Consider the following 23,135-nt stretch of genomic DNA (forward strand, 5'->3'; position numbering starts at 1 on the left):
TTTTATTTTACCTACTTAAATTTTGAATAAACCCAAACTGGATGGGCCTGATTCTAACTTCACTTAAACCAGTGTAAACTCATTGTCTGCAGAGGAGTTATTCTTGATTTACACCAGTGTGAGTAAGACCAGAACCAGGTTTTAGGTCTTTCTCAGACATGCGAGCTGGAGGAGTGAATTTTATTATTAATTATTATTATTGATAAATGGTTTATTCAAATCTGAAATGTCATTTTTCATACAAATCCAAATTTTTTATTGAAATTTGTGAAGTAAATGCTTTTCTGGAGCTTCTCAACACAAATGACACTCACAATATATTAAAGTTCTAACAATCTATTGAATGCTCTCTTGGTATTTAAAACAATATGTATGATGAAACTAAATTGTGACCCTTACACTGAAATTTTATTAGGTATGAAGGACCTGACTCCAGCCCAAAGAATGCCTTTGAGTGGTGAAGAAATGGAGGCAGGGAAACACATGTAGTATTTATTTTGGTATAGATCTGAGTATTTCTTGTGTGATTAAAGAGCAATACGTACAGCAGAGTGTCTGTATGTTTTACATGCTACACCTACACACAGCCCCTTGAAGACGGGAACAAGAAGCTCACACCTTTGGGTGGTGTTCAGGGAGAGGGTATTTTAAGATACTGGGGAATTTTGAGGATCAGTGCTGAACCTGGAGGTCTAAGGCAGGCGGTCTGCAGGTCTCCATTTCCATAAAGGTGATAACAGACTGAGAATCTGAGTGTCCAGGAAATGTTCCAGATAGGCTACAAAAGAAAACCAAGCTGCAGGCTGCTGAGACTCAGGGAACTTTCGAGCACATGGGGGATTCAAGATCTGCATCCCCTGACAGCAGTCTGGTGAGCTGCCAGCAGGGGCAGCCTGACCAGGTCTGTGACAGAGGAATTGCTGCTGCCCCACACTGCAGGCAGGGATGAGGACTGCCTGCCTGATCTCAGGTGCTGGTGCTTTGATCTAGGCTCCCCTTTAGGGTGACCAGATGTCCCGATTTTATAGGGACAGTCCTGATTTTAGGGGCTTTTTCTTATATAGGCCCCTATTACCCCCCACCCCCATCCCGATTTTTTACACTTGCTGTCTGGTCACCCTACTGCCCTTGCACTCTCTGCTATGAGACTACAGTGACCACTCATCCCTTGTTTGAAGGGACCATCCCTTATTTCATTGATTTGTACCTTAGGGTGGCCACCTGTCCCTTATTTTAAAATGTATTAAAACTGATAATAAGTACTATTTGAACATTAAATTGAAGTTTATGATAATTGGATTGTATGCTTGGGGACAGTAGAAATGTACACTTGAGAGAAAAATACATGTTATGCTAAGGGAAATGGTGTTTCCCTAAAATGTCACTTAAAAGAAAGCATTATCCTCATTTTTATATGGATTCCCCTTATTTCTATCTAACAATGGTGGTCACCCTAAGTGAATTGGGCAAGCAGAATAAAGGCTTGCAGTCCCTTACGTTCACTGGCACCAATATTCCCCTCAAATATGACAAAAGAAAAAATTGAAAATTTCTTGGAGTATTTTTAGAAACTACATAATAAGTGCTGTAGTCTTATGATAAAATGTTAAATCAATGAATCACTACAGGATGGTGTGGGAAGTAGACTAAAACCTGATACGCTTGTAGGCAGGAATGTTTTGTTAGAAGCTTATGAAGGGTACATCTCAGCAATGATTCACGTTCAGTTAATTGGCATAGTGCACAGTTCAGAAATTTGAAACGTCATAATTTATTGTAATTTCATGGCTGTTCCCTCTGAAATTGTACACCATGTGGGAAAGAATACAAATAGAGAGAGACGTATTCAGGGCCTGATTCAAAGCCCATTAGAAGCCAATCGGAATCTGTTTATAGTTTGTTGCACAAAGTCTCTTTGATGTCAGTAATCACAAGAGTAAAGTTATGCATGCTGAAGTGTTTGCGGGACCAGACAGTTGTTCACCATGAATTCTGTGAAAGGACAGACCAGTGATATTAATCATTAGGGAGTGTCATCACTTTATATGGCTGTGTACAACTACCAACAGTACTCCAAGCAACCCACTGTAAATCTTGATGACACACAATATATCCATACTGAGTTACCTTGGTAGTGAACTTGCAACACCACTATACACTATTAATACATTTAGTCCAGTAAAAGTTCATTGGCATTCATTGGAAACCACTGTACTGTGTGATATTAGCAAAAAGTGTTAAATTGCCTTACACATTTATAAGAGCTTATAAAATTCATCAGCTGAGATAGTAAAAATCTCAGACAAAATAAAATTATGGTTACCACCTATTTCATAATGTCCTTGTTAATGTTCTGTTTTCAGTGCCTAAAAGAGTGAAAGCTGGTTACCCTAGCTTCCTTCTCTGTCAACATTTCAGGGATTTGGATACTGTCGATTAACGGTAGTTTGACACCATCCATAGAACATTTAAAATTAGATGAGAGAGGAAAGGGGAGCAAGACAAATGTGAAATGGACCAGACAGAGTCCAGTAGGGTGTTCAGATCATGGTATATTCACTTGGATAAAACCTTTCTGCAGAATGTATGCACTAGAGGCACTGGAATGAGCAAAATATCCTTTTGTCCTTGTTTAATTTTGTCTAGATGCTACATGATCGCTTTCTTTTTTATATAGCAAGTAAGTTAAGCAGTGGCGTAGCTAGGAGTGGAAATTTGGGTGGGCCCCGACTTTCAGGGGGATGAGCAATGACAGACTGTGCTAGCTCAGCTTCTCCCCTAACACCTCCAGACTCAGGGTTTCACCTGCCAAGCTGGGCACGCACACAAGGCGGCTCAGAAAATGGCAAGGCAGAGCTGCCGGAGCGTAGCTTTCTGAAAGGCGGGCACATAGCTCCGTCCTGGATTTCAAGTGCCCAAGTGCAGTGACGCTCCAGGCAGCTGTGGCAGCACTAAATCCCTGCTCAGATTTGGGTGGACCTGGATGCTAAGTGGGTGGGTTGCGGCCCATCCAGCCAACCCGTGGCTACGCCCCTAAAGTGAAGTAGATGTGGAATGACAAGGTGACAAGAAAGGGAGGAGTAAAAAGTGAATAGAGAAAGCTAGAAAATACATGAAACTTAACTGCTTTACTTAATTCTTCTGCTGCTTATGTAACCTTAACTGTAATCTAATATCAATTGTTGATGACAAAAGAATTATGCAAGAATTTTGAAGGTGGAAAGATAATCTGGAGAACGAGGATGTCACCAATTTGGTTGGATTTCCCTTGCTGGTGGCTCACCAGATTCCCGTGAGGAAATTCAGCTGCTGGATGCCATGTGTTTTAAGTTCCTAGAGTCTGAACAGAGCCCAGCCATGTCCTTGTCTTGGGGTTCTTAGGCACACTCTTAGGGGTGCACATCCTCTATCTGGGCCCCCTTCTGAGAGTTTAAAACATGTAGTCCACTGCCCAGTCCCTAGAACTAGTGCTGCCCCTCAGGTTCTCTGGTAGCTTAAACACACCATCTCTCAGAACTCCACCCAAAGGTGTGAGCTTTCTGGTTTACTTCTTCAAGGGGCATGTGCTGAGTGTAATATATGTATGACACAGACACCTTGCATAATGTTCTACAATACTATTTCTTTTCAGTTAATCATGAAATATACAAGAAGAACAAACATTCTAAACATAAATAAATGCCCCTCAATTAAGCTCACCCTTCCCTTGGGAGGCCTTGGGGGAACATCTGTGTTAAGGTAGGTAAGGTCCCCCCCCTCCACCCACACATACACAATACACACACCTCATCCAACTTCCCTCTGTTTGATCTTTTGTAAACAGCTGAAGACTCTGACTGGATTATCATCAGAGGCCGTTCAGCATCCTTTTGTTGTAGTGCATAGCTTGTGTCCTGGAACTTGGAACCTTCTCCCTGGCTCAGCTACTCTGAACTTCCTTCCTCCTGCCCAAACTCTTTGTGGGTCTCCCCACTGCAAGTCTTCTCATAACTTTTTGCTTTGGCTACCTGTCTCTTTGTTCTGCTTTGGTAACTTTCTACTTCCCCACTCCCTCAAGACTGGAGGAGGCAGAATCTCCCCTGAGCTTGAGCAAACTCGTTGTCCAGGGTACTTTCCCCTGAATAGGTGAGCACTGAGGTCCAAAGACCCACCATTGTCTAGTCTGGCAGGGATGTGACACAATCCAGTCAGTCCATGGTGGATACGTATGAACAGAGAGTCATTCATGATACATCAGTTTTCATAGCAACAGATTCATAATATCTGTTGTACAGACTGATCCCCAAAATCATCACAGAAGAATAAAAAAGCTTGATATTTTACTAATGTAGCCAAAGTAATACAAGCACAATGGAGGAAAAAATTCTGATCTTGAAATTTGAGTTTACTTTGAGCATGTGTCAGTGCTCTGCCCGCCACAGTTTCGAACTCCAATCTCCGTCAGTGAGACAAGCACAGGAGTCTGCCATATGGATCCGATTGCATAATCGGCCTGTGAAATAGGAATTAGTTCTCCCTTTTTTCTTAAGCTGTTGGTAGTATTTGAGGTTGCTTACTTGACAGATACGTATGCTAACACAGTAGATACTGGTAATACCTGTCTCTTTGCTGATACTTTGTGATGTATCCAGATAACTAAATTCTACTTCCAGTTCACACAGATACATTCAAAGTAACTCCATTCAAATCAGTGGAGGTGTTCAGTTTACACCAGTGTATTTGAGAATGTTCACATCATTCTGTGCATAGCTGTACTGTTTTTAAAAGATATAATCTAACAAATTAATATTACTTTTGTGACAGATATTTAATTTCTTTTTATAATAAGGTCATGAGCATTAAGAGGAAGTATCAGAACACGAAATGAACTGTGTATGGTGTTATAGAAAATTGGCTTTTTTAGAAAGTCCTGATTGGTTTTCTTTTCACTAAGTTGTTGCAGAAGCAATATAACAAATTAAGAACAAAATAAAGGTCATTAATCCCATTAAGGTGACAAGTGACTTCAGTATTATATTGATAACAATTAAATCTGCAAATTTTATACAAGTATCTTAAGTCAGCACCTTTAAAAATTATATTAGCAATATCCACATGGGGGCAAACCTGGCCTAATTCAGCCCTCTACTGTATATGTTGTTTCAGTGGAATTTAGAGTGAAGTGAAAGAGTGATGCAGAAGCCAATATACTGGCTTGTTACAGCTCATAACAGTAAACCCTTTTTGGCTGAGATATCAGTTCACCATGAAAGATTCACATAGATACTAACAGGATTTATAAGAATTTGAAATCAGGCAAAAATGTCAGTTAAATCACTCTCTTGCTCTTGTATGTTTTTCAAAGATTTTTTCTTAAGATATGAAGGGACCATTATGATCACCTAGTTTAATGACCTGCATAACTGACAAAAGAACCTCACCCAATCATTTCCGCCCATGATGTCTCTTTAATGATATACTCTTTTATCTTGGACCCAGAGATCCATAGTTATGCCAGGTTTCTGGCTTAGCTTTGCCTTTTTAAAAATAGAACAATATTGTCATTAATTCAATGCCATCTTAATGCCATAAATATTCGCTCTTTGGTGAAATAAATCCTGGTGCAAAGGGCCAGAATGAATTTCTTTATAGAAAATACAGTGTTATAGTTCAGATCACTGTTTATTGGTGTCTCAGATAGTCACTTCTGTACCTATTCTCTACTTTAATTTTTCTGAGTATATTAGTAGCAGATTCCACATCCAGTTTTCCTCCAAATGTATTGCCTTTATAAAAGCCTGCACAACATGCCAGATTAAAGAATAGTTGCTCTACAATTTCCTGTATAAATGATTGTTTAATTCCCACCAGTTCTTCACTATGTGTCTGGGCTTAGGTCAGGTCAGGTTAGAAAATATTAGGATTTTATTACCCTCATATTTAGTAGTTGCAGCCAGGATTCTTTCTCTGTCTCATATATCAGAGTGTAGCAATTATGGTCCTTCTCATGTTACCTTGATATGCTATTTTCCACGTGGGCACCATGTAATTTCTTTTCACGTGTGATGGACATCCCAGAATATCAGAATGGGAGTTTAGTTAAACAATGTTAATCAAATAATTTATCTGACAAATTTCACTATATTTTTCAACTAATTCTTTAATGTGTTATCTCAGTCTATCTAAATGATTTGCCCAGTTTATAAAGCTGGGTAAATAGCATTTTAAGACACGCAAATTTTCCATTGTTCACCCAGTTCTAGTCAGGACATAGCAGGGAGGGGAATTTGTTTTTCAGAACAAGCAAATACCTGCCAATATCTTGTGACCAAAAAATCCCTTTAGACTTTGAATTTGCATAACACTCTTGCCCCATAGCTGTTTTGCAGCCCCACCCCATCAATTTATTATGCACCTTTAATTTCCCAACACCAATTAATTATGCACCTACCAGCCTCATGTCAATTCATGCTGGCCCTATCAGCCCCAGATCAATTGACATTCCTCCTGCTCACATATCAATGCTGCATCCCTGTCTCAAATCCGTTCTGCACCCCCAACCCCAAACCATTATTTTCTGCTTCCCCTAATTCTGATATCTGCCCCGTCCCCACATCCACTCTGCACCCATCCCAGCCCCACATCTTGTCCCTGGCATGTCTGTGCTTCTCCTACAGCTGTGGAGGTTTTTAAGTTGTCTCTGTCAGTAAGCAGCTCCGTGGATTTTCACCTTCCCCTCACTCCCCCTTTGACAGGCCTGGAGTTGCTAAGAGGAGAGAGTAGAGAGGAGCTGAACCAGTGATGGAGGAGATAATAGATCCTCCCTGAACTTCTGGGCTCTTTCTGTTCCCTCCTTCCTGTTCCCTACAGACACAGAGGAGCATTTGAAAACCTGTAGCTGGTAGAGCTGTGCAGATCTGCAAGTGATTTATATCAGGTATTCTCTAGTAGGTATTCTCAGAATCAGGATGTGCCTGCTCTGAGATGGATTTCCAGCAGGTCAGCCTTTTGATAATGGCTAAATTATGCACTAAACCATAGGGCCACCCTGACTCACCTTGAGGACTAATCTGTGCTATGACTAGTCCCATTGACTTTACCATGAGTTATATTTAGCACGGTCTTGTCTTTTTTGTATTCCAGGAGTCTGGTTATGTGGATTGCTTACTCACATTTGAGACTAAGGGTTCCACTATCAGCTCCCAAATGATCAAGTATTCCAAGCATGACTCAGGTGGTCCAAACAATCTAATGTTTTTCTCCCTTTTGGTTAACGAACAGAGATGCTATATCTGTTTATGTAAAGAAAGGAAATAAAATGGAAAAATATTCATGAGATATTGCAGTTGGTGCATGTGGTAGAGACAAATAGGACCCAATTAAGAGCTGACTGTGTCTAAATAGAATGCATTTCTTGAATTACGTGAAACTGTACCCTTTATTTCAATTAAGTGGAACCTGGTGGAAACAGATGTTCACCTCAGACAGATTCTCTTAGGGTACGTCTACACTACGAAATTAGTTCGAATTTATAGAAGCCGGTTTTATTGAAATCGGTTGTATACAGCCGATTGTGTGTGTCCACACAATAAAATGCTCTAGGTGCTCTAGTCGGCGGACCGCGTCCACAGTACAAGGCTAGCGTCGACTTCCAGAGCATTGCACTATGGGTAGCTATCCCACAGCTATCCCACAGTTCCCGCAGTCTCCGCCGCCCCTTTGAATTCTGGGTTGAGATCCCAATGCCCGGATGATGCAAAACAGTGTCGCGGGCGGTTCTGGGTACATGTCGTCAGGCCCCTCCCTCCCCCGTCACAGCAACGGCAGACAATAGATTCGCGCCTCTTTACCTGGGTTACCTGAGTTACCTGTGCAGACAACATGGAGCCCGCTCAGCTGAGCTCACCGTCACCATATGTCCTCTGGGTGTCGGCAGACGTGGGACTGCATTGCTGCACAGCAGCAGCTGCTAACTGCCTTTTGGCGGTAGACGGTGCAGTAGACTGGTAGCCTTCATCGGCGATCTGGGTGCTGGCAGCCGTGGGGCTTGCCTTTTGGCAGTAAATGGTGTATTACGACTATTAGCCGTCCTATTACAAGTCGGGTCATCGCACATTAGCAGAGTCTTCCCCGAGCAGCCGATTGTGCAATAGGCCTGAAGACCATCGTCATACGCCGCCCCGTATTTGCTGCCAAGCACCCAGAAAGATGCCGAGGGCTATCAGTCACGCTGCACCGTCGTCTTAAGATGTAAAAAATAGATTTGCTCTGTATTCATTTGCTTCCCCCTCCCTCCGTCAAATCAACGGCCTGCTAAGCCCAGGGTTTTCAGTTTAATCTTTGGGGGGGAACATTCTGTGTGACAGTTGTTTGTGTTTCTCCCTGATGCACAGCCACCGTTCTTGATTTTAATTCCCTGTGCCTGTACGCCATGTCGTCACTCGGCCCCCCTCCCTCCTTCCCCTAGTCCGTCAGATACTACGTTTGCGCCACAGCTCAGAGAGCCGAGAAGCGGTTCGCGCCTTTTCTTTGAATTCTGGGTTGAGATCCCAATGCCCGGATGATGCAAAACAGTGTCGCGGGCGGTTCTGGGTACATGTCGTCAGGCCCCTCCCCCCTCGTCACAGCAACGCAGACAATAGATTCGCGCCTTTTTACCTGGGTTACCTGTGCAGACAACATATCACGGCAAGCATGGAGCCCGCTCAGCTCAGCTGAGCTCACCGTCACCATATGTCCTCTGGGTGCTGGCAGACGTGGGACTGCATTGCTACACAGCAGCAGCTGCTAACTGCCTTTTGGCGGTAGACGGTGTAGCATGAGTGATAGCCATGGGGCTGGCAGCCGTAGGGCTGCATTGCACCAGCCCCTTGCCAGGCGATGGTATATTATGACTGGTATCCGTCGTCATCGTATTGGTGTGGCTGTCAATCATGGCCACCTGGGCAGACATGCTACTGTTTCGATGATGATGGCTACCAGTCGTAATATACTATTTTCTGCCAATTGCCCAGTATTGTCTGCTAAGCACCCAGAAGAGGCCGAGGGCGATGCTGGGTGCTGGCGGACGTGGGGCTGGCAGACGTGGGGCTGCATTGCTACACAGCAGCAGCCCCTTGCCTTTTGGCAGATGATGGTATTTTATGATTGGTATCCGTCATCGTCGTACTGGTATGGCTGTCACTCATGCTGCACCGTCGGCTGCCACCTTAAGATGTAAAAAATAGATTTGTTCTGTATTCATATGCTTCCCCTTCCTCCGTGAAATCAATGGCCTGCTAAGCCCAGGGTTTTCATTTTAATCTTTGGGGGGACCATTCTGTGTGACAGTTGTTTGTGTTTCTCCCTGTTCCTGTACCTGTACGCCATGTCGTCACTCGGCCCTCCCTCCCTCCCGCCCTCCCTCCTTCTCCTGGTCCATCAGATACTACTTTCGCGCCTTTTTTCTGACCAGGCGCCATAGCTAGCACTGGGATCATGGAGCCCGCTCAGATCACCGCGGCAATTATGAGCACTATGAACACCACGCGCATTGTCCTGGAGTATATGCAGAGCCAGGACATGCCAAGGCGAAACCCGGACCAGGCGAGGAGGCGATTGCAGCGCGGCGACGAGAGTGATGAGGAAATTGACATGGACATAGACCTCTCACAAGGCACAGGCACCAGCAATGTGGAAATCATGGTGTCACTGGGGCAGGTTGATGCCGTGGAACGCCGATTCTGGGCCCGGGAAACAAGCACAGACTGGTGGGACCGCATCGTGCTGCAGGTATGGGACGATTCCCAGTGGCTGCGAAACTTTCGCATGCGTAAGGGCACTTTCATGGAACTTTGTGACTTGCTTTCCCCTGCCCTGAAACGCCAGGATACCAAGATGAGAGCAGCCCTCACAGTTGAGAAGCGAGTGGCGATAGCCCTGTGGAAGCTTGCAACGCCAGACAGCTACCGGTCAGTCGGGAATCAATTTGGAGTGGGCAAATCTACAGTGGGGGCTGCTGTGATCCAATTTGCCAGGGCAATGAAAGACCTGGTGATAGCAAGGGTAGTGACTCTGGGCAACGTGCAGTCAATAGTGGATGGTTTTGCTGAAATGGGATTCCCAAACTGTGGCGGGGCCATAGACGGAACCCATATCCCTATCTTGTCACCGGAGCACCAAGCCACCGACTACATAAACCGCAAGGGGTACTTTTCAATGCTGCTGCAAGCCCTGGTGGATCACAAGGGACGTTTCACCAACATCAACGTGGGATGGCCGGGAAAGGTACATGATGCTCGCGTCTTCAGGAACTCTGCTCTGTTTCGAAAGCTGGAGGAAGGGACTTTCTTCCCGGACCAGAAAGTGACCATTGGGGATGTTGAAATGCCTATCGTGATCCTTGGGGACCCAGCCTACCCCTTAATGCCATGGCTCATGAAGCCGTACACAGGCAGCCTGGACAGGAGTCAGGACCTGTTCAACTACAGGCTGAGCAAGTGCCGAATGGTGGTGGAATGTGCATTTGGACGTTTAAAAGCGCGCTGGCGCAGCTTACTGACTCGCTCAGACCTCAGCGAAAAGAATATCCCCATTGTTATTGCTACTTGCTGTGCGCTCCACAATATCTGTGAGAGTAAGGGGGAGACCTTTATGGCGGGATGGGAGGTTGAGGCAACTCGCCTGGCCGCTGATTACGCGCAGCCAGACACCAGGGCGGTTAGAGGAGCACAGCAGGGCGCGGTGCGCATCAGAGAAGCTTTGAAAACGAGTTTTGTGACTGGCCAGGCTACTGTGTGAAACTTCTGTTTGTTTCTCCTTGATGAACCCTCCAAACCCCCCCCACCGACCCGGTTCACTCTACTTCCCTGTAAACCAACCACCCCACCCCACCCTCCCCTCCCGCTTGCAGAGGCAATAAAGTCATTTTTTTTTAACATTCATGCATTCTTTATTAGTTCCTTACAGAGGTAGGGGGATAATTGCCAAGGTAGCCTGGGATGGGTGGGGGAGGAGGGATGGAAAAGGACACACTGCATTTTAAAACTTTAACTCTTATTGAAGGCCAGCCTTCTGATGCTTGGGCGATCATCTGGGGTGGAGTGACTGGGTGGACGGAGGCCCCCCCACCGTGTTCTTGGGCGTCTGGGTGAGGAGGCTATGGAACTTGGGGAGGAGGGCTGTTGGTTACACAGGGGCTGTAGCGGCGGTCTCTGCTCCTGCTGCCTTTCCTGCAACTCAACCATACGCTCGAGCATATCAGTTTGATGCTCCAGCAGACGGAGCATTGCCTCTTGCCGTCTGTCTGCAAGCTGACGCCACCTATCGTCTTCAGCCCGCCACTTGCTCTGTTCTTCCCGCGATTCAGCCCGCCACCTCTCCTCTCGTTCATATTGGGCTTTTCTCATCTCCGTCATTGACTGCCTCCACGCATTCTGCTGTGCTCTATCAGCCTGGGCGGACATCTGCAGCTCCGTGAACATCTCGTCCCTCGTCCTACGTTTTCTCTTTCTAATGTTCACGAGCCTCTGCGAAGGAGAAACATTTGCAGCTGGCGGAGGAGAAGGGAGAGGTGGTTAAAAAAGACACATTTTAGAGAACAATGGGTACACTCTTTCATTACAAGGTCGCATATTTCGGCTTGCAGGCAGCCATCGTAGGCCACAGTGTTTTGGCTTTTTTAACCCTTCTTAACATGCGGGAAAGGTTGCAAACAGCAGCGCATTTCCCATATCAAGGATGAATTGGGTTGTCCATTTAAAATGGGGTTTCAATGTAAAAGGAGTGGCTGCGGTTTCCCGGTTAACATGCGGCACAAACACAAGTAAACCCCCCCGCCCCACACACACACACGATTCTCTGGGATGATCACTTCACCCCTCCCCCCACCGCGTGGTTAACAGCGGGGAACATTTCTGGTCAGAAGAGCAGGAACGGGCGCCTCTGAATGTCCCCTTAATAAAATCACCCCATTTCAACCAGGAGAGCTTTCTGGAGATGTCCCTGGAGGATTTCCGCTCCATCCCCATACACGTTAACAGACTTTTCCAGTAGATGTACTGGCCGCGATTGCCAGGGCAAAGTAATCATTAAACACGCTTGCTTTTTTTTTGTAATGTTTACAAATAGTTACAAAGTTACACTCACCAGAGGTCTCCTGTGTGCCCTGAGGGTCTTGGGTGAGTTCGGGGGTTACTGGTTCCAGGTCCAGGGTCACAAACATATCCTGGCTGTTGGGGAAACCGGTTTCTCCGCTTCCTTGCTGCTGTGAGCTACCTACAGTACCTCCATCGTCATCATCCTCCTCGTTCCCCGAACCGTCTTCCCTGTGTGTTTCTCCAGTGAGAGAGTCATAGCACACGGTTGGGGTAGTGGTGGCTGCACCCCCTAGGATCGCATGCAGCTCCGCGTAGTAGCGGCAAGTTTGCGGCTCTGCCCCGGACCTTCCGTTTGCTTCTCTGGCTTTGTGGTAAGCTTGCCGTAGCTCCTTAATTTTCACGCGGCACTGCTGTGTGTCCCTGTTATGGCCTCGGTCCTTCATGGCCTTGGAGATCTTTTCTAATACTTTTCCATTTCTTTTACTGCTACGGAGTTCAGCTATCACTGCTTCATCTCCCCATGTGGCGAGCAGATCTCGTACCTCCCGTTCGGTCCATGCTGGAGCTCTTTTGCGATCCTGGGAGGACTCCATCACGGTTACCTGTGCTGATGAGCTCTGCGGGGTCACCTGTGCTCTCCACGCTGGGCAAACAGGAAATGAAATTCAAACCTTCGCGGGTCTTTTCCTGTCTACCTGGTCAGTGCATCTGAGTTGAGAGTGCTGTCCAGAGCGGTCACAATGAAGCACTGTGGGATAGCTCCCGGAGGCCAATAACGTCGAATTCCGTCCACACTACCCCAATTCCGACCCGCAAAGACCGGTTTTATCGCTAATCCCCTCGTCAGAGGTGGTGTAAAGAAACCGGTTTAAAGGACCCTTTAAGTCGAAAGAAAGGGCTTCGTTGTGTGGACGTGTCCAGGCTTAATTCGGTTTAACGCCGCTAAAGTCGACCTAAACCCGTAGTGTAGACCAGGCTTTAGACTCATAGATTTTCAGGTCAAAAGGGACCATCATGATCATGTAGTCTGACCTCCTGCACATTACAGGCGACAGAACTTCACCCACACACTCCTGTAATAGACCCCTAACCTCTGGCTGAGTTATTGAAGTCCTCAAATCATGATTTAAAGACTTAAAGTTACAGAGAAGTCACCATTTACACTAGTTTAAACCTGCAAGTGACCTGTACCCCATGCTGCAGAGAAAGGCAAAACCCCCCCAAAAAAACAGGGTCTCTGTCAGTCTGACCTGAGATAAAATTCCTTCCTGACCCCAAATATGGTGATCGGTTAGACTCTGAGCATGTGGGTAAGACCCACCAGCCAGACACCTGGGAAAGAATTCTCTGTTATAACTCAAAGCCCTCCCCACTATCATTTGTCTGGAGTAGAAATTTGTGGAGATACAGACCAGTCCTTGAGCAGGCATGCAGGGAAGATGGAGTATGCAAAGATCCTCCCCTTTCCTGTACAGCCTACATTAGCAGTCTGGGTAAGAAGGGAGCATTCTGTCTCTGGGGAAAAAAGTAAGAAGAGAAGTGAAAGACTATTGTGCCATCCCATTCACACCAACCTGCAAAGTGCAGTCATCAAACTAGGGGAAGAAATCTGACCTGATTTAATATTTAAGATTCCCTCTTTACTTTCCATCTTGAAGGTCTTAAATCCTTACGGTGCATTACACAAATGGCACTTATGTGGCCCTTTAGGTATACAGTACATCATCCTTCAGTCCTCTTCATTAAATGGAAAATATACATGGTAAAAAGTAGTAATTAATTTTAAATGTTCATTGGGGGAATATGTGTAGTTTTGGGTCTTTCTGGATCTCTGCTGTGCAAAGCATATTCAGCAGACCTTTTTGCCATACTACTTAATGTTCAGTATCTCCTGTATTGCTTATTAATGCTTGTTCTCACATATAAAGGGCAGTTCTATTGAGAGTCCCCTTATGACTATAAACTCGCTCAGATTTTTTTTTTTAATCTAATCCGGTTTAGCCTTGTTTTTATTAGCCACCAACTATCGTCATTGCATTGCCCTTATGCCTCCATGGCTGAATCATCACCTTCAAAGCACTCCCCAATCAACCAGAGAGAAAAGACATATTTCTTCCGTGGGCACTGATGTAGAACAGCAGAAACAGGGCCATGTATGCTTGTAGCATGCACTGCTGGGACAGATGACAGAAATAGTTATTTTGAAGAGGGATAAAAGAACATATTAAAAATTGTAGCTCAGATAAACCTTGAAAAATAGAGATTGTTCTACCTCAATCTGTCTCTTCACCTCTTCTTCACCCCTACTTACTTCCTGGTATAACAGTTTGTACAACACACAGCTAAAAGGCATAACATACAATGACATGTAAATATGAATATTGAGGAATTTCATCGTCAATAATGTTACTCAGTGCAGCAACTGAGTTTGTGAAAGATGTACTTTTCACAGAAAATCAATAATAATAAAGAAGGGAAAAGAAAACCTGCCCCTCTCTTGCAATTCATGAAGTAGTATTTTATGGTTTTTGCTACTGGCTACCATTCATCAAGAGCCATCATAAAGAATCTTTCCTTCCTCCTCCTCATTGGTAATGGTTTCTTATTTTAAGGGGAGAAAATCATTCAGGAGATTTCAGATGCCTATGACAGCCTCAAATATTTAAGCTGTTCCTCAGATTTCTTTTTGTAAACTGAGTATCAACAAATACTTTGACTTAAAAGTGTTTTCTGTAATTGATCTTTATGGCAGTAGTTACAATAAAAAAAGGTGGGATTCAGTGATGTGAATCTTAGCTTCACAAATCCTGTCGAACTACCATCTGCCCTGCCAACTGGGGAAAAGATTCACAAGCATCTGGGTCACCTGCTAGCAGATAATCAACAGCCGGTACTTAAAGCATCTGATGTAACTGACCTGCGTAACTACTACCTGGTATGTAACCTCCCATTCCTGAGAAAACTAATTGAAAAGCTTTCCAGGAGTTTCCTCTAACTGTATCTAGATAGTGTCGTTATCCTTGTCCCTTCTCTGCTGGGTTTCAGGCAAGTGTAGGATCAAAGACAGCACTGGAATCATCGAATGATGATGTCTTATTGGCTCCATATCCACACTTGTTGGACACGTCTACACCATTTGATCCTTTTGTACCAGGAATACTGCTGTCCCTCCTGAAGAATGTGCCAGTATTTAGTGAGATTGCTGAGGGCTGGTCTTCACTACAGGGAGATTGACAGTGCTGCAATTGATGCAGCAGGGATTGATTTAGCAGGTCTAGTGAAGACTCTCTAAATCAATGGCAGAACACTCTCCGGTCGACCCCAGTCCTCCAGCTCTCCAAGAAGAGTAAGGGAAGTCAACTGGAGAGTGTCTCGCATCGACACTACGTTATTCACATAACTTGAGTAGCGTAACTTAGGTTGACTTATCCCCCTCGTGAAGACAAGCCCTGAGATTCCTTCAACCAGTCCTCTTCCACTGCACCAAAAGAACTATGATGGGCATCTGTTTGCCTTTAAAACCCTCACTTAACTTTTTTTGAACATGGATCTGTTCTCTTACCCACCCTGCCACCACTCCACTCAAAATCTGCGTGAAAATTCTAAGGGAAATTCTGAGACAGGGTGGATTAAAATGTCAGGAACACACTTAACAGCACTCAATCAAATGCAAACAGAACCATATTTCAGTGAATCAAGGCCAAGATCAACAACTGGATGAAGAGAAACTTTCTGGGCCTGAATATAGGAAAGACAAACGTGAGATTGGCAGGGAGAGAGGACTCTTGGAGGAAAAAATCACCATCTCTATCATTTGGCTCTCCACTGACAGCATCTGCCTTTACAACATAAAGATGACCCAGGCTTGCTGTTCTGCTGGTCTCCTTGCTGTTTCTGGCTACTCAAATAGTAAGGACTCCAAAAACCATTTATTTCTAACTGTGTTTGGAAAGACACTGCCCCAATATATCAGATTTATACTTGTCCACAGTGATCCACACATTTTTGACCTGCAGGCATAATTATTATAAAGTACTGCAGAATGAAACCACCACGCTAAAATATATGTTCCAGCTCATTCAGAACACAGCAGGGCATCTTCTGAACAAGAGAGAACACCAAGGGCACAGCACTGCTCTGCTCTCTCCACTTGCTTTCTGTTGAAAGTAAGTGAAAGTCAACATTTCATTCTTCATCTGTTTGAAGACTCTGAGTGGTTAATCACTGATGGTGAGGGCAGAGCTGAGCTGAGCAAAGCAGCAAAACTTGGAATAGAAAATCACTTGCTAGGTGAGCTCAAGAGCTATGAACAGAGGCAGCTAACAGGAGATTCTTGGAGGGAGTTTAGACAGGGAGTGTGAGCAGCTTTCCTTCCAGATTTAGCTCTATGGATCATTTCAAGACAGCCAGTGATGGAATAGTTATGGTGACCTGCAGCGGATGTGCCATGTTTTCTTTCCTCTGTGAAACCAGAAGGCATATCCTGTGCATGAAGTGCAAGTTGATGGCTGTGCTGGAGGAGACGATTGTTGGATTGGATGGGCAAGTAGAGATGCTTCTGAGAATCAGAGAAGCTGAGATGTTTCTAGACTGCCAGGTTCAGGAAACATCAGTACTCTAGCTTCAAGAAAGAAAGGAACTGGCCACCAAGGAGATGTAGAGAGAGGAAGTCAGAGGGGAGATCAGGCCGTTCATAAACTCCAAATGCAAGAAGTCATAGTGGCATTGTACATGGCTGTAGCTAGATGAGGATAGACAGACTGTGCCCACCAGAGAGAAGAGGACCAGGAAGAATTCATCACAGTTAGAAATTTCCAATCGATACCAGGTACTCAATGTGGAAACTGTGGAAGACATCTCTCATGATCTAGATGGTCCAAGGGAATAGAGGGTTGTATGGGACACATAAGAATGGCCATATTGAGTCAGATCAGTGGTCCATTTACCCCACTATCCTATCTTCCAACAGTGGTAAGTGCCAGATGATTCAGAGGGAATGAACAGAACAGGACGATTATCAAGTTATCCATCCCCTGTAATCCAGTCCTAGCTTCAGGTAGTCACAGGTTACAGAACAACCAAAACATGGGATTTCATCCCTGACCATCTTGGCTAATAGTCATTTGATGCACCTATCCTCCATGAACTTATATAATTCTTTTTTTAACCTAGTTATACTTTTGGCATCCGCAACATTCCCTGGCAATGAGTTCCACAGGTTGACTATGTGTTGTTAGAAGAATGATTATTTTAAACCTGCTGCCATCTGTGGATGGCAGCTCAGCCCAACCTGTAAGAATCAAATTTGCCCACAGAGAGTTTTCCAATCATCCAAAATAGACAGACGATACTTGCTGGGATTCAATACTCAAAAGAATTAAAAGATCATTCTTCAAGGGACCGGCCCACAACAGGCTGCCTTTCTGGAGCTGGGACGTGAGACATCACTCTAAGGGGGAGGGATAGCTCAGTGGCTTGAGCATTGGCCTATTAAACCCAGGGTTGTGAGTTGAATCCTTGAGGGGGCCACTTAGGAATCTGGGGCAAAATCAGTACTTGGTCCTGCTAGTGAAGGCAGGGGCCTGGACTCTATGACCTTTTGGGGTCCCTTCCAGTTCTAGGAGATAGGATAAGATATCTCCATATATTAAAATTAAATATTACAATTAAAAAAGATCAGATAGGCGTTTGAAATCAATTGGTAAGGATCAATTGATGATGGTTCATATCAGCATTAAAGATACAGCTCATCGGATACCTCACAGCTAATAAATGACTTCAGGGAACTGCTGAAGAAGAAGAATGTCCAAGCAATCTTCTATGAGCTTCTTCCTGTTCCACAAGCAAAGGAAGACAGAAGGCAAAAGATTCTGGAAGTGAACCAATGTCTAGGTAAGTGGTGTAGGGTTTTGGTTTTGTGGACATTGGTCCACTGTCTCAAGGGAGAAGAGACTATATAGTTGGATGGCCTCCATCTCAGTAGAAGGGAAACCAATCTTCTGAGGGACAGGATGGCTAGAGTAGTCAGGAGTGTATTAGACTAATAACAAGAGAGGATAGTTTAAAAGAGGGATGTTGAGAATAAAATAAATCAAGGAACCAAAGGATGTGAAGAAAAGAAATTCCTTAATTGCTTATACACAAAAGCTCGGAGCCTGGGTAACAAACAAGAGTAATTGGAATTGCTCACTTATGAATGTAAATCTCATCTAGTTGGTATAACTGAGATCTGATGGGATGATTCCCATGACTGGAATGTTAAAATCAATGGTTATAACCTATTTAGGAAGGATCAAGTGGGCAAAAGGGGAGGGGTAGTGACACTCTGTCAAAAATGACATTACCTGTTTCTGAGTCACGATAACTCGGAAAACAATGATCTTGAGAGCTTATGGATCAATGTCCTAACAGATAAAGCACAAAATGGGTTTCAGTTGGTGTCTGCTACAGACCACAAAATCACACTAGGGAACAGAATGACTGTCTATGCACCTATCTGCAGTGCGTAGGGGGAAAAAATAGCTTCATGAACATGGGGAACTTCAATTTGCAAAACATATATCCTGGAGATTTCCTGCTGCCAGTACGAACAGCAGATCCTTGGAATTTCTAAATATTATAGATGATAATTTCGTAAGTCAAAGTGTTGCATACAACATGGTGGAATTCTACATTAGACCTCATCTTAACAAATAAAGAGAATGGATCACAGAACTAAAAATTAATGGTAACTTAGGTACAAGTGATAATGACTTGATCATACTTATAATGTGCAAGCAAAATAAAGTACAAACTAGTGAGATATATATGCATACACACACACACACTTGGTGCTTTAAAAGGCCCAATTTCACAAATCTGAAAACAATTATGACCCAGATCATCAGGGAGGAAGAATTTAATCAGAAAATTTTTGAATAAGTAGGAATTTTTAAGAACACTTTACTAGATGCTTCAAAAGCCACATTTGAGGAAGAAGCCCATATTGGTTAAAACTTGGTTTGGAGGAAGCAATAAATATATAATAAAACAAATGGAAGAAAGGGGAAATTGATGATTATGAATATGAACCAGAAGCTAGGAATTGTAGAAAATTAATAAGGGAAGCAAAGGGACACAATGAAAAATATACGGCCAGCAGTGTGAAGAACAATAAGAAGTATTTTTTCATATATTAGGAGCAAAAGGAATTCTAACAATTGTATTAGTTTAATTACTTGATGGAAAGGGTAGAATTATCAATAGTAATTCAGAAAGAGCAGAAGTATTCAATAAATATTTCTATTCTATATTTGGGGAAAATAGATGATATAGTCATATGATAACACACTTTTCATTCCCCTAGTATCTTAGGAGTATGATAAATAGCAGCCACTAAAGTTAGACATTTCTAAATCAGCCAGTCTAAGTAACTTGCATCCAAGAGTTTTAAAAGAAATGGCTGAGGAACTTGCTTGTCCTTTAAGTAAGTCTTGGAGCATATTAGGGAACTTCCAGAAGACTGTAAAAAAGTTAATGTTGTGCCAATATTTCAAAAGGGCAAATGGGATGACCTGGATAATCATGGGCCTATCAGTCTGAGTTCAATCCGAGATGAGATAATGGAGCAGCTGATATGGGACTTGATTAATAAAGAATTAAAGGAGGGTAATCTAATTTACTGTTGATGTAATAGACTTTTGTAAGGCATTTGACTTGATATTGCACAACATTTTGGTTAAAAAAACCTAGAATGATATCAAATTAATATGGCACATGTTAAATGGATTAAAAGTTGGCTAATAGATAGGTCTCAAAATGTAATGCTGAATAGGGAATCATCACGGAATGTGTGTTTCTACTCAGGTCCCACAGGGAGCTGTTCTTGGCTCTGTGGCTATTTAACATTTTTATAAATGACCTGAAAGAAAACATAAAATCATGACTGATAAAGTTTGCAGATGACTCAAAAATCAGGGGATTGGTAAATAATGAAGAGGATAGGTAACTGATAGAGATCTGGATCACTTGGTAAGATGGGCATAAGTAAACAATACACATGGTAATATGGCTAAATGTAAATGTATACATCTAGAAACAAAGACTGTAGGCCATACTGATGTGGGGGGGGAGGACTCTATCCTGGGAAGCAGTAACTGAAAAAGATTTTTGGGTTATGGTGGATAATCAGCAGAACATGAGCTCCCGGTGCAATGCTGTGACCAAAAGAGCTAATGCTATCCTTGGATGCAAAAACAGGGAAATCTTGAATAGAAATAGAGAAGTTATCTACCTCTTTATTGGGCACTGATGCAACTGCCTGCTGGAATGCTGTGTCCAGTTCTGGTATCCACCTGAGAGGAGGAGGGACAGGGTTAATTGAGAGTGAAGGCCAGCTGGGGAAGGGCTGGGCCAGTACTATACAGCCAAGAAGCTCAGTACAAAAAGGGGCTACAGAGGAAGATGTCTGCTACCACTTCCTGAGGCAGGACACTGCCAGGACAAGGAGGAAGTCCAGTAGGAGAGTAAGCCCTTGGATTGCCATGAATAGAGGAGTCTGGTAAGAGGTTAGGAGGGGTGAAGTAGCCCTGGAGAAGTACAGCGAGCTCCAGTGGTGAAAACCAGGAAAGAGTAGGAGGGTGGGTTGATAGTTGAAAAAGACTGTTATCTGTGGTTTTGCTGAACCCAAACCTCTTGGCAACTTTTTACTTTTTGTGAGGTGATGATAGGAAATGAATGAATGAAGACACTACTGTCTGGCCACTAGATACTTGATGCAAGCAGGCAAACAAAAGTGCTTTCGCTCAAAACTTCTACTGTATTTAGTCTCCAGCACTTACAAATGTCTGCAACAGGTTAGTAGAGCACCCCCACATTATCCCCAGATTCATATTTACCCAGGGTCTTGAGAAGGTCTTGAGTGAATATCTGTAGATATAGTCAGCCTTCCATCTGCAGGGGAACTTGAGAGGTGTCCAGCGAGCCCTGATTTCTTTCTCTTTTTATAGTTAGTGTTAGATAGCTTGTTTGTCAAAAAAAATGGCTGAGCAGAAGCTAAGTTCAGTGTGGCGTTTTCCATCAGTTAACCAGTTGTAGTTCACATAGCAATAGTTAACTGTTGTCAGGCTTTCCATCATGCAAAATCATATGCTTCAGCCAAAATCTCGAGTCAGGAGGGCACAGTCATATTTACTCCTTGTGGTCACTCATTTCCCAACTCCCTTCTGGTCTCTTAGTTGTGGTAAGGTTTCAGAAAGGTCTTTCTAGCTGCTTTCACCAATAAGCATAACAATGGGTTTCCAGCTGCAGGCAGTGGTTTAGACATGTAACTGGGCTAACAAAATTTCCTCCTTACAAGCCCAGGGAAACAGTAGGCGGGATGGATTGTGGGTTATAGAGTTCTGGGGCTGGAACCCGGTTGCAACCGTGTCTCAGTAGGTCAAACCAGCAACAAAAGTAAGGGAGGGGAGGGATAGCTCAGTGGTTTGAGCATTGGCCTATTAAACCTAGGGTTGTGAGCTCAATCCTTGAGCAGGCCATCTGGGGATTTAGTTGGGGATTGCTCCTGCTTTGAGCAGGGGGTTGGACTAGATGACCTTCTGAGGTCCCTTCCAACCGTGATATTCTATGAAACTTTCTAGCTCACCACACTGGCTAACAAGAAGTCAGGTAAGCAGTTTCCATAGATACTCCAGTCCTTGTATCACCACCAAAAAACACTGGATTTAAAGATGAGTTCTTTAAAACCAGGTTCATCAAACATAAGGTTCTTCTGATCCCAAAGGATCAGGCACATACCCAGGTCAATATGAGTCAGATCTTACCCAATAATCATGCTGTTGCAAATCCTTTAGTATCATAAATAAACCTTTAGATTTTAAAGAGAACGGTGAGAGTTAAATTTGGTTAAAGGAATCAAATACATACAATAAATGAGGGGTGGCCAACTTGAGTCTGAGAAGGAGCCAGAATTTACCAATGTACATTGTCAAACTAATATATTATCAGCTCCCCACTCCCAGTGCCTCCCACCCACTCCTAGCCCCACCGATCAGTGCCTCCCCTCACCTCCCAATCAGCTGTTTCGTGGCATGCAGGAGGATCTTGGGGGAGGATGGCAGGCTCAGGGGAGGGAGCGGGAAGGGGTGGAGTGGGGGGCTTGTGGCAGAGCCAGGGGTTGAGCAGTGAGCACCCCCTGGCACATTGGAAAGTTGGCGTCTCTAGCTCCAGCCCCAGAGTTGGTGCCTATACAAGGAGCAACCTATTAACTTCTGAAGAGCCGCATGTGGCTCTGGAGCCACAGGTTGGCCACCCCTGCAATAAATGCAAAGTTCTTGGTTCAGGCTTGTAGCAGTGATGGAATAAACTGCTGGCTTAAGTTAAGTCTCTGGTTGCTTCCAAATCATTGGAAGGTCCTCAGTCGATTGGTTAGATTGGTTAGAATGCTCCTTTAGCATAAGTCCAGAGGTTTGAGCAGGAAAGAGGCAAAATAGAGGTGTTTCCAGGGCCTTTTATAGCTTCTGCCATGTGGAGGGAAACCCATTGTTTCAAACAAAGCCCTCAGCATGGCTAGTGGAAAACTACAGGTAAAAGATGGAAACTTGGAGTCCCATGGGAAAGTCATAAGTCCTTGCATAATTGTGCTTAGTCACAGCAGGAAAGTCCATTATCTATAAATAGGCATCTCCCATGGTCCATTGTGGGTTAAGTGTCCTTTTGATGGGCCACTCAATTTGAATAGTCCTTCCAAGCTGTGCTGGCTAACTACCTTGTGGGCGTTACCCTAGGAGCAAACATTTGAAATCCAGGTATAGAGCCAATATTCATTACTTCAAATACAAAAATGATATAGGCATACAGATAGCATAATCATAACCAGCAAAGCATATACTTTTCATAGACATCTTACATGCCACATTTTGTACAAGATTTGTTGCAAATATATAACAGTGGTTGCAACGATGATCTATATGGTCATATATTAATCAGATAGCACACCGGTGTAGCCAGCAGGCCCAGGTTCCCCTGCCAGCCACTGATATAGTAGCTCAGAGCCTGACCTGGGACTGAACACCATCTGGAGACAATATTTGGATAGTT

At 44.0% G+C, this 23,135-nt stretch overlaps 2 protein-coding genes across 26 annotated transcripts in view; one reads left to right on the top strand and one right to left on the bottom strand.

The window, feature by feature from the left end:
- Positions 1 to 23,135, top strand: part of RALYL (RALY RNA binding protein like) — a 598,747-nt gene that overhangs the window by 287,805 nt on the left and 287,807 nt on the right. The gene's annotated exons all lie outside the window — the stretch shown is intronic.
- Positions 10,885 to 13,027, bottom strand: LOC135981757 (mediator of RNA polymerase II transcription subunit 15-like). Its single transcript, XM_065585820.1, has 2 exons — positions 12,106 to 13,027; positions 10,885 to 11,509 (listed from the first exon to the last, which is right to left on the bottom strand). Exons 1-2 carry the CDS (start codon positions 12,647 to 12,649, stop codon positions 11,007 to 11,009), a joined length of 1,047 nt encoding a protein of 348 aa, XP_065441892.1. The 5' UTR covers positions 12,650 to 13,027; the 3' UTR covers positions 10,885 to 11,006.

Source organism: Chrysemys picta, chromosome 2 (assembly GCF_011386835.1).
Source record: "Chrysemys picta bellii isolate R12L10 chromosome 2, ASM1138683v2, whole genome shotgun sequence".
NCBI lineage: Eukaryota > Metazoa > Chordata > Testudines > Emydidae > Chrysemys > Chrysemys picta.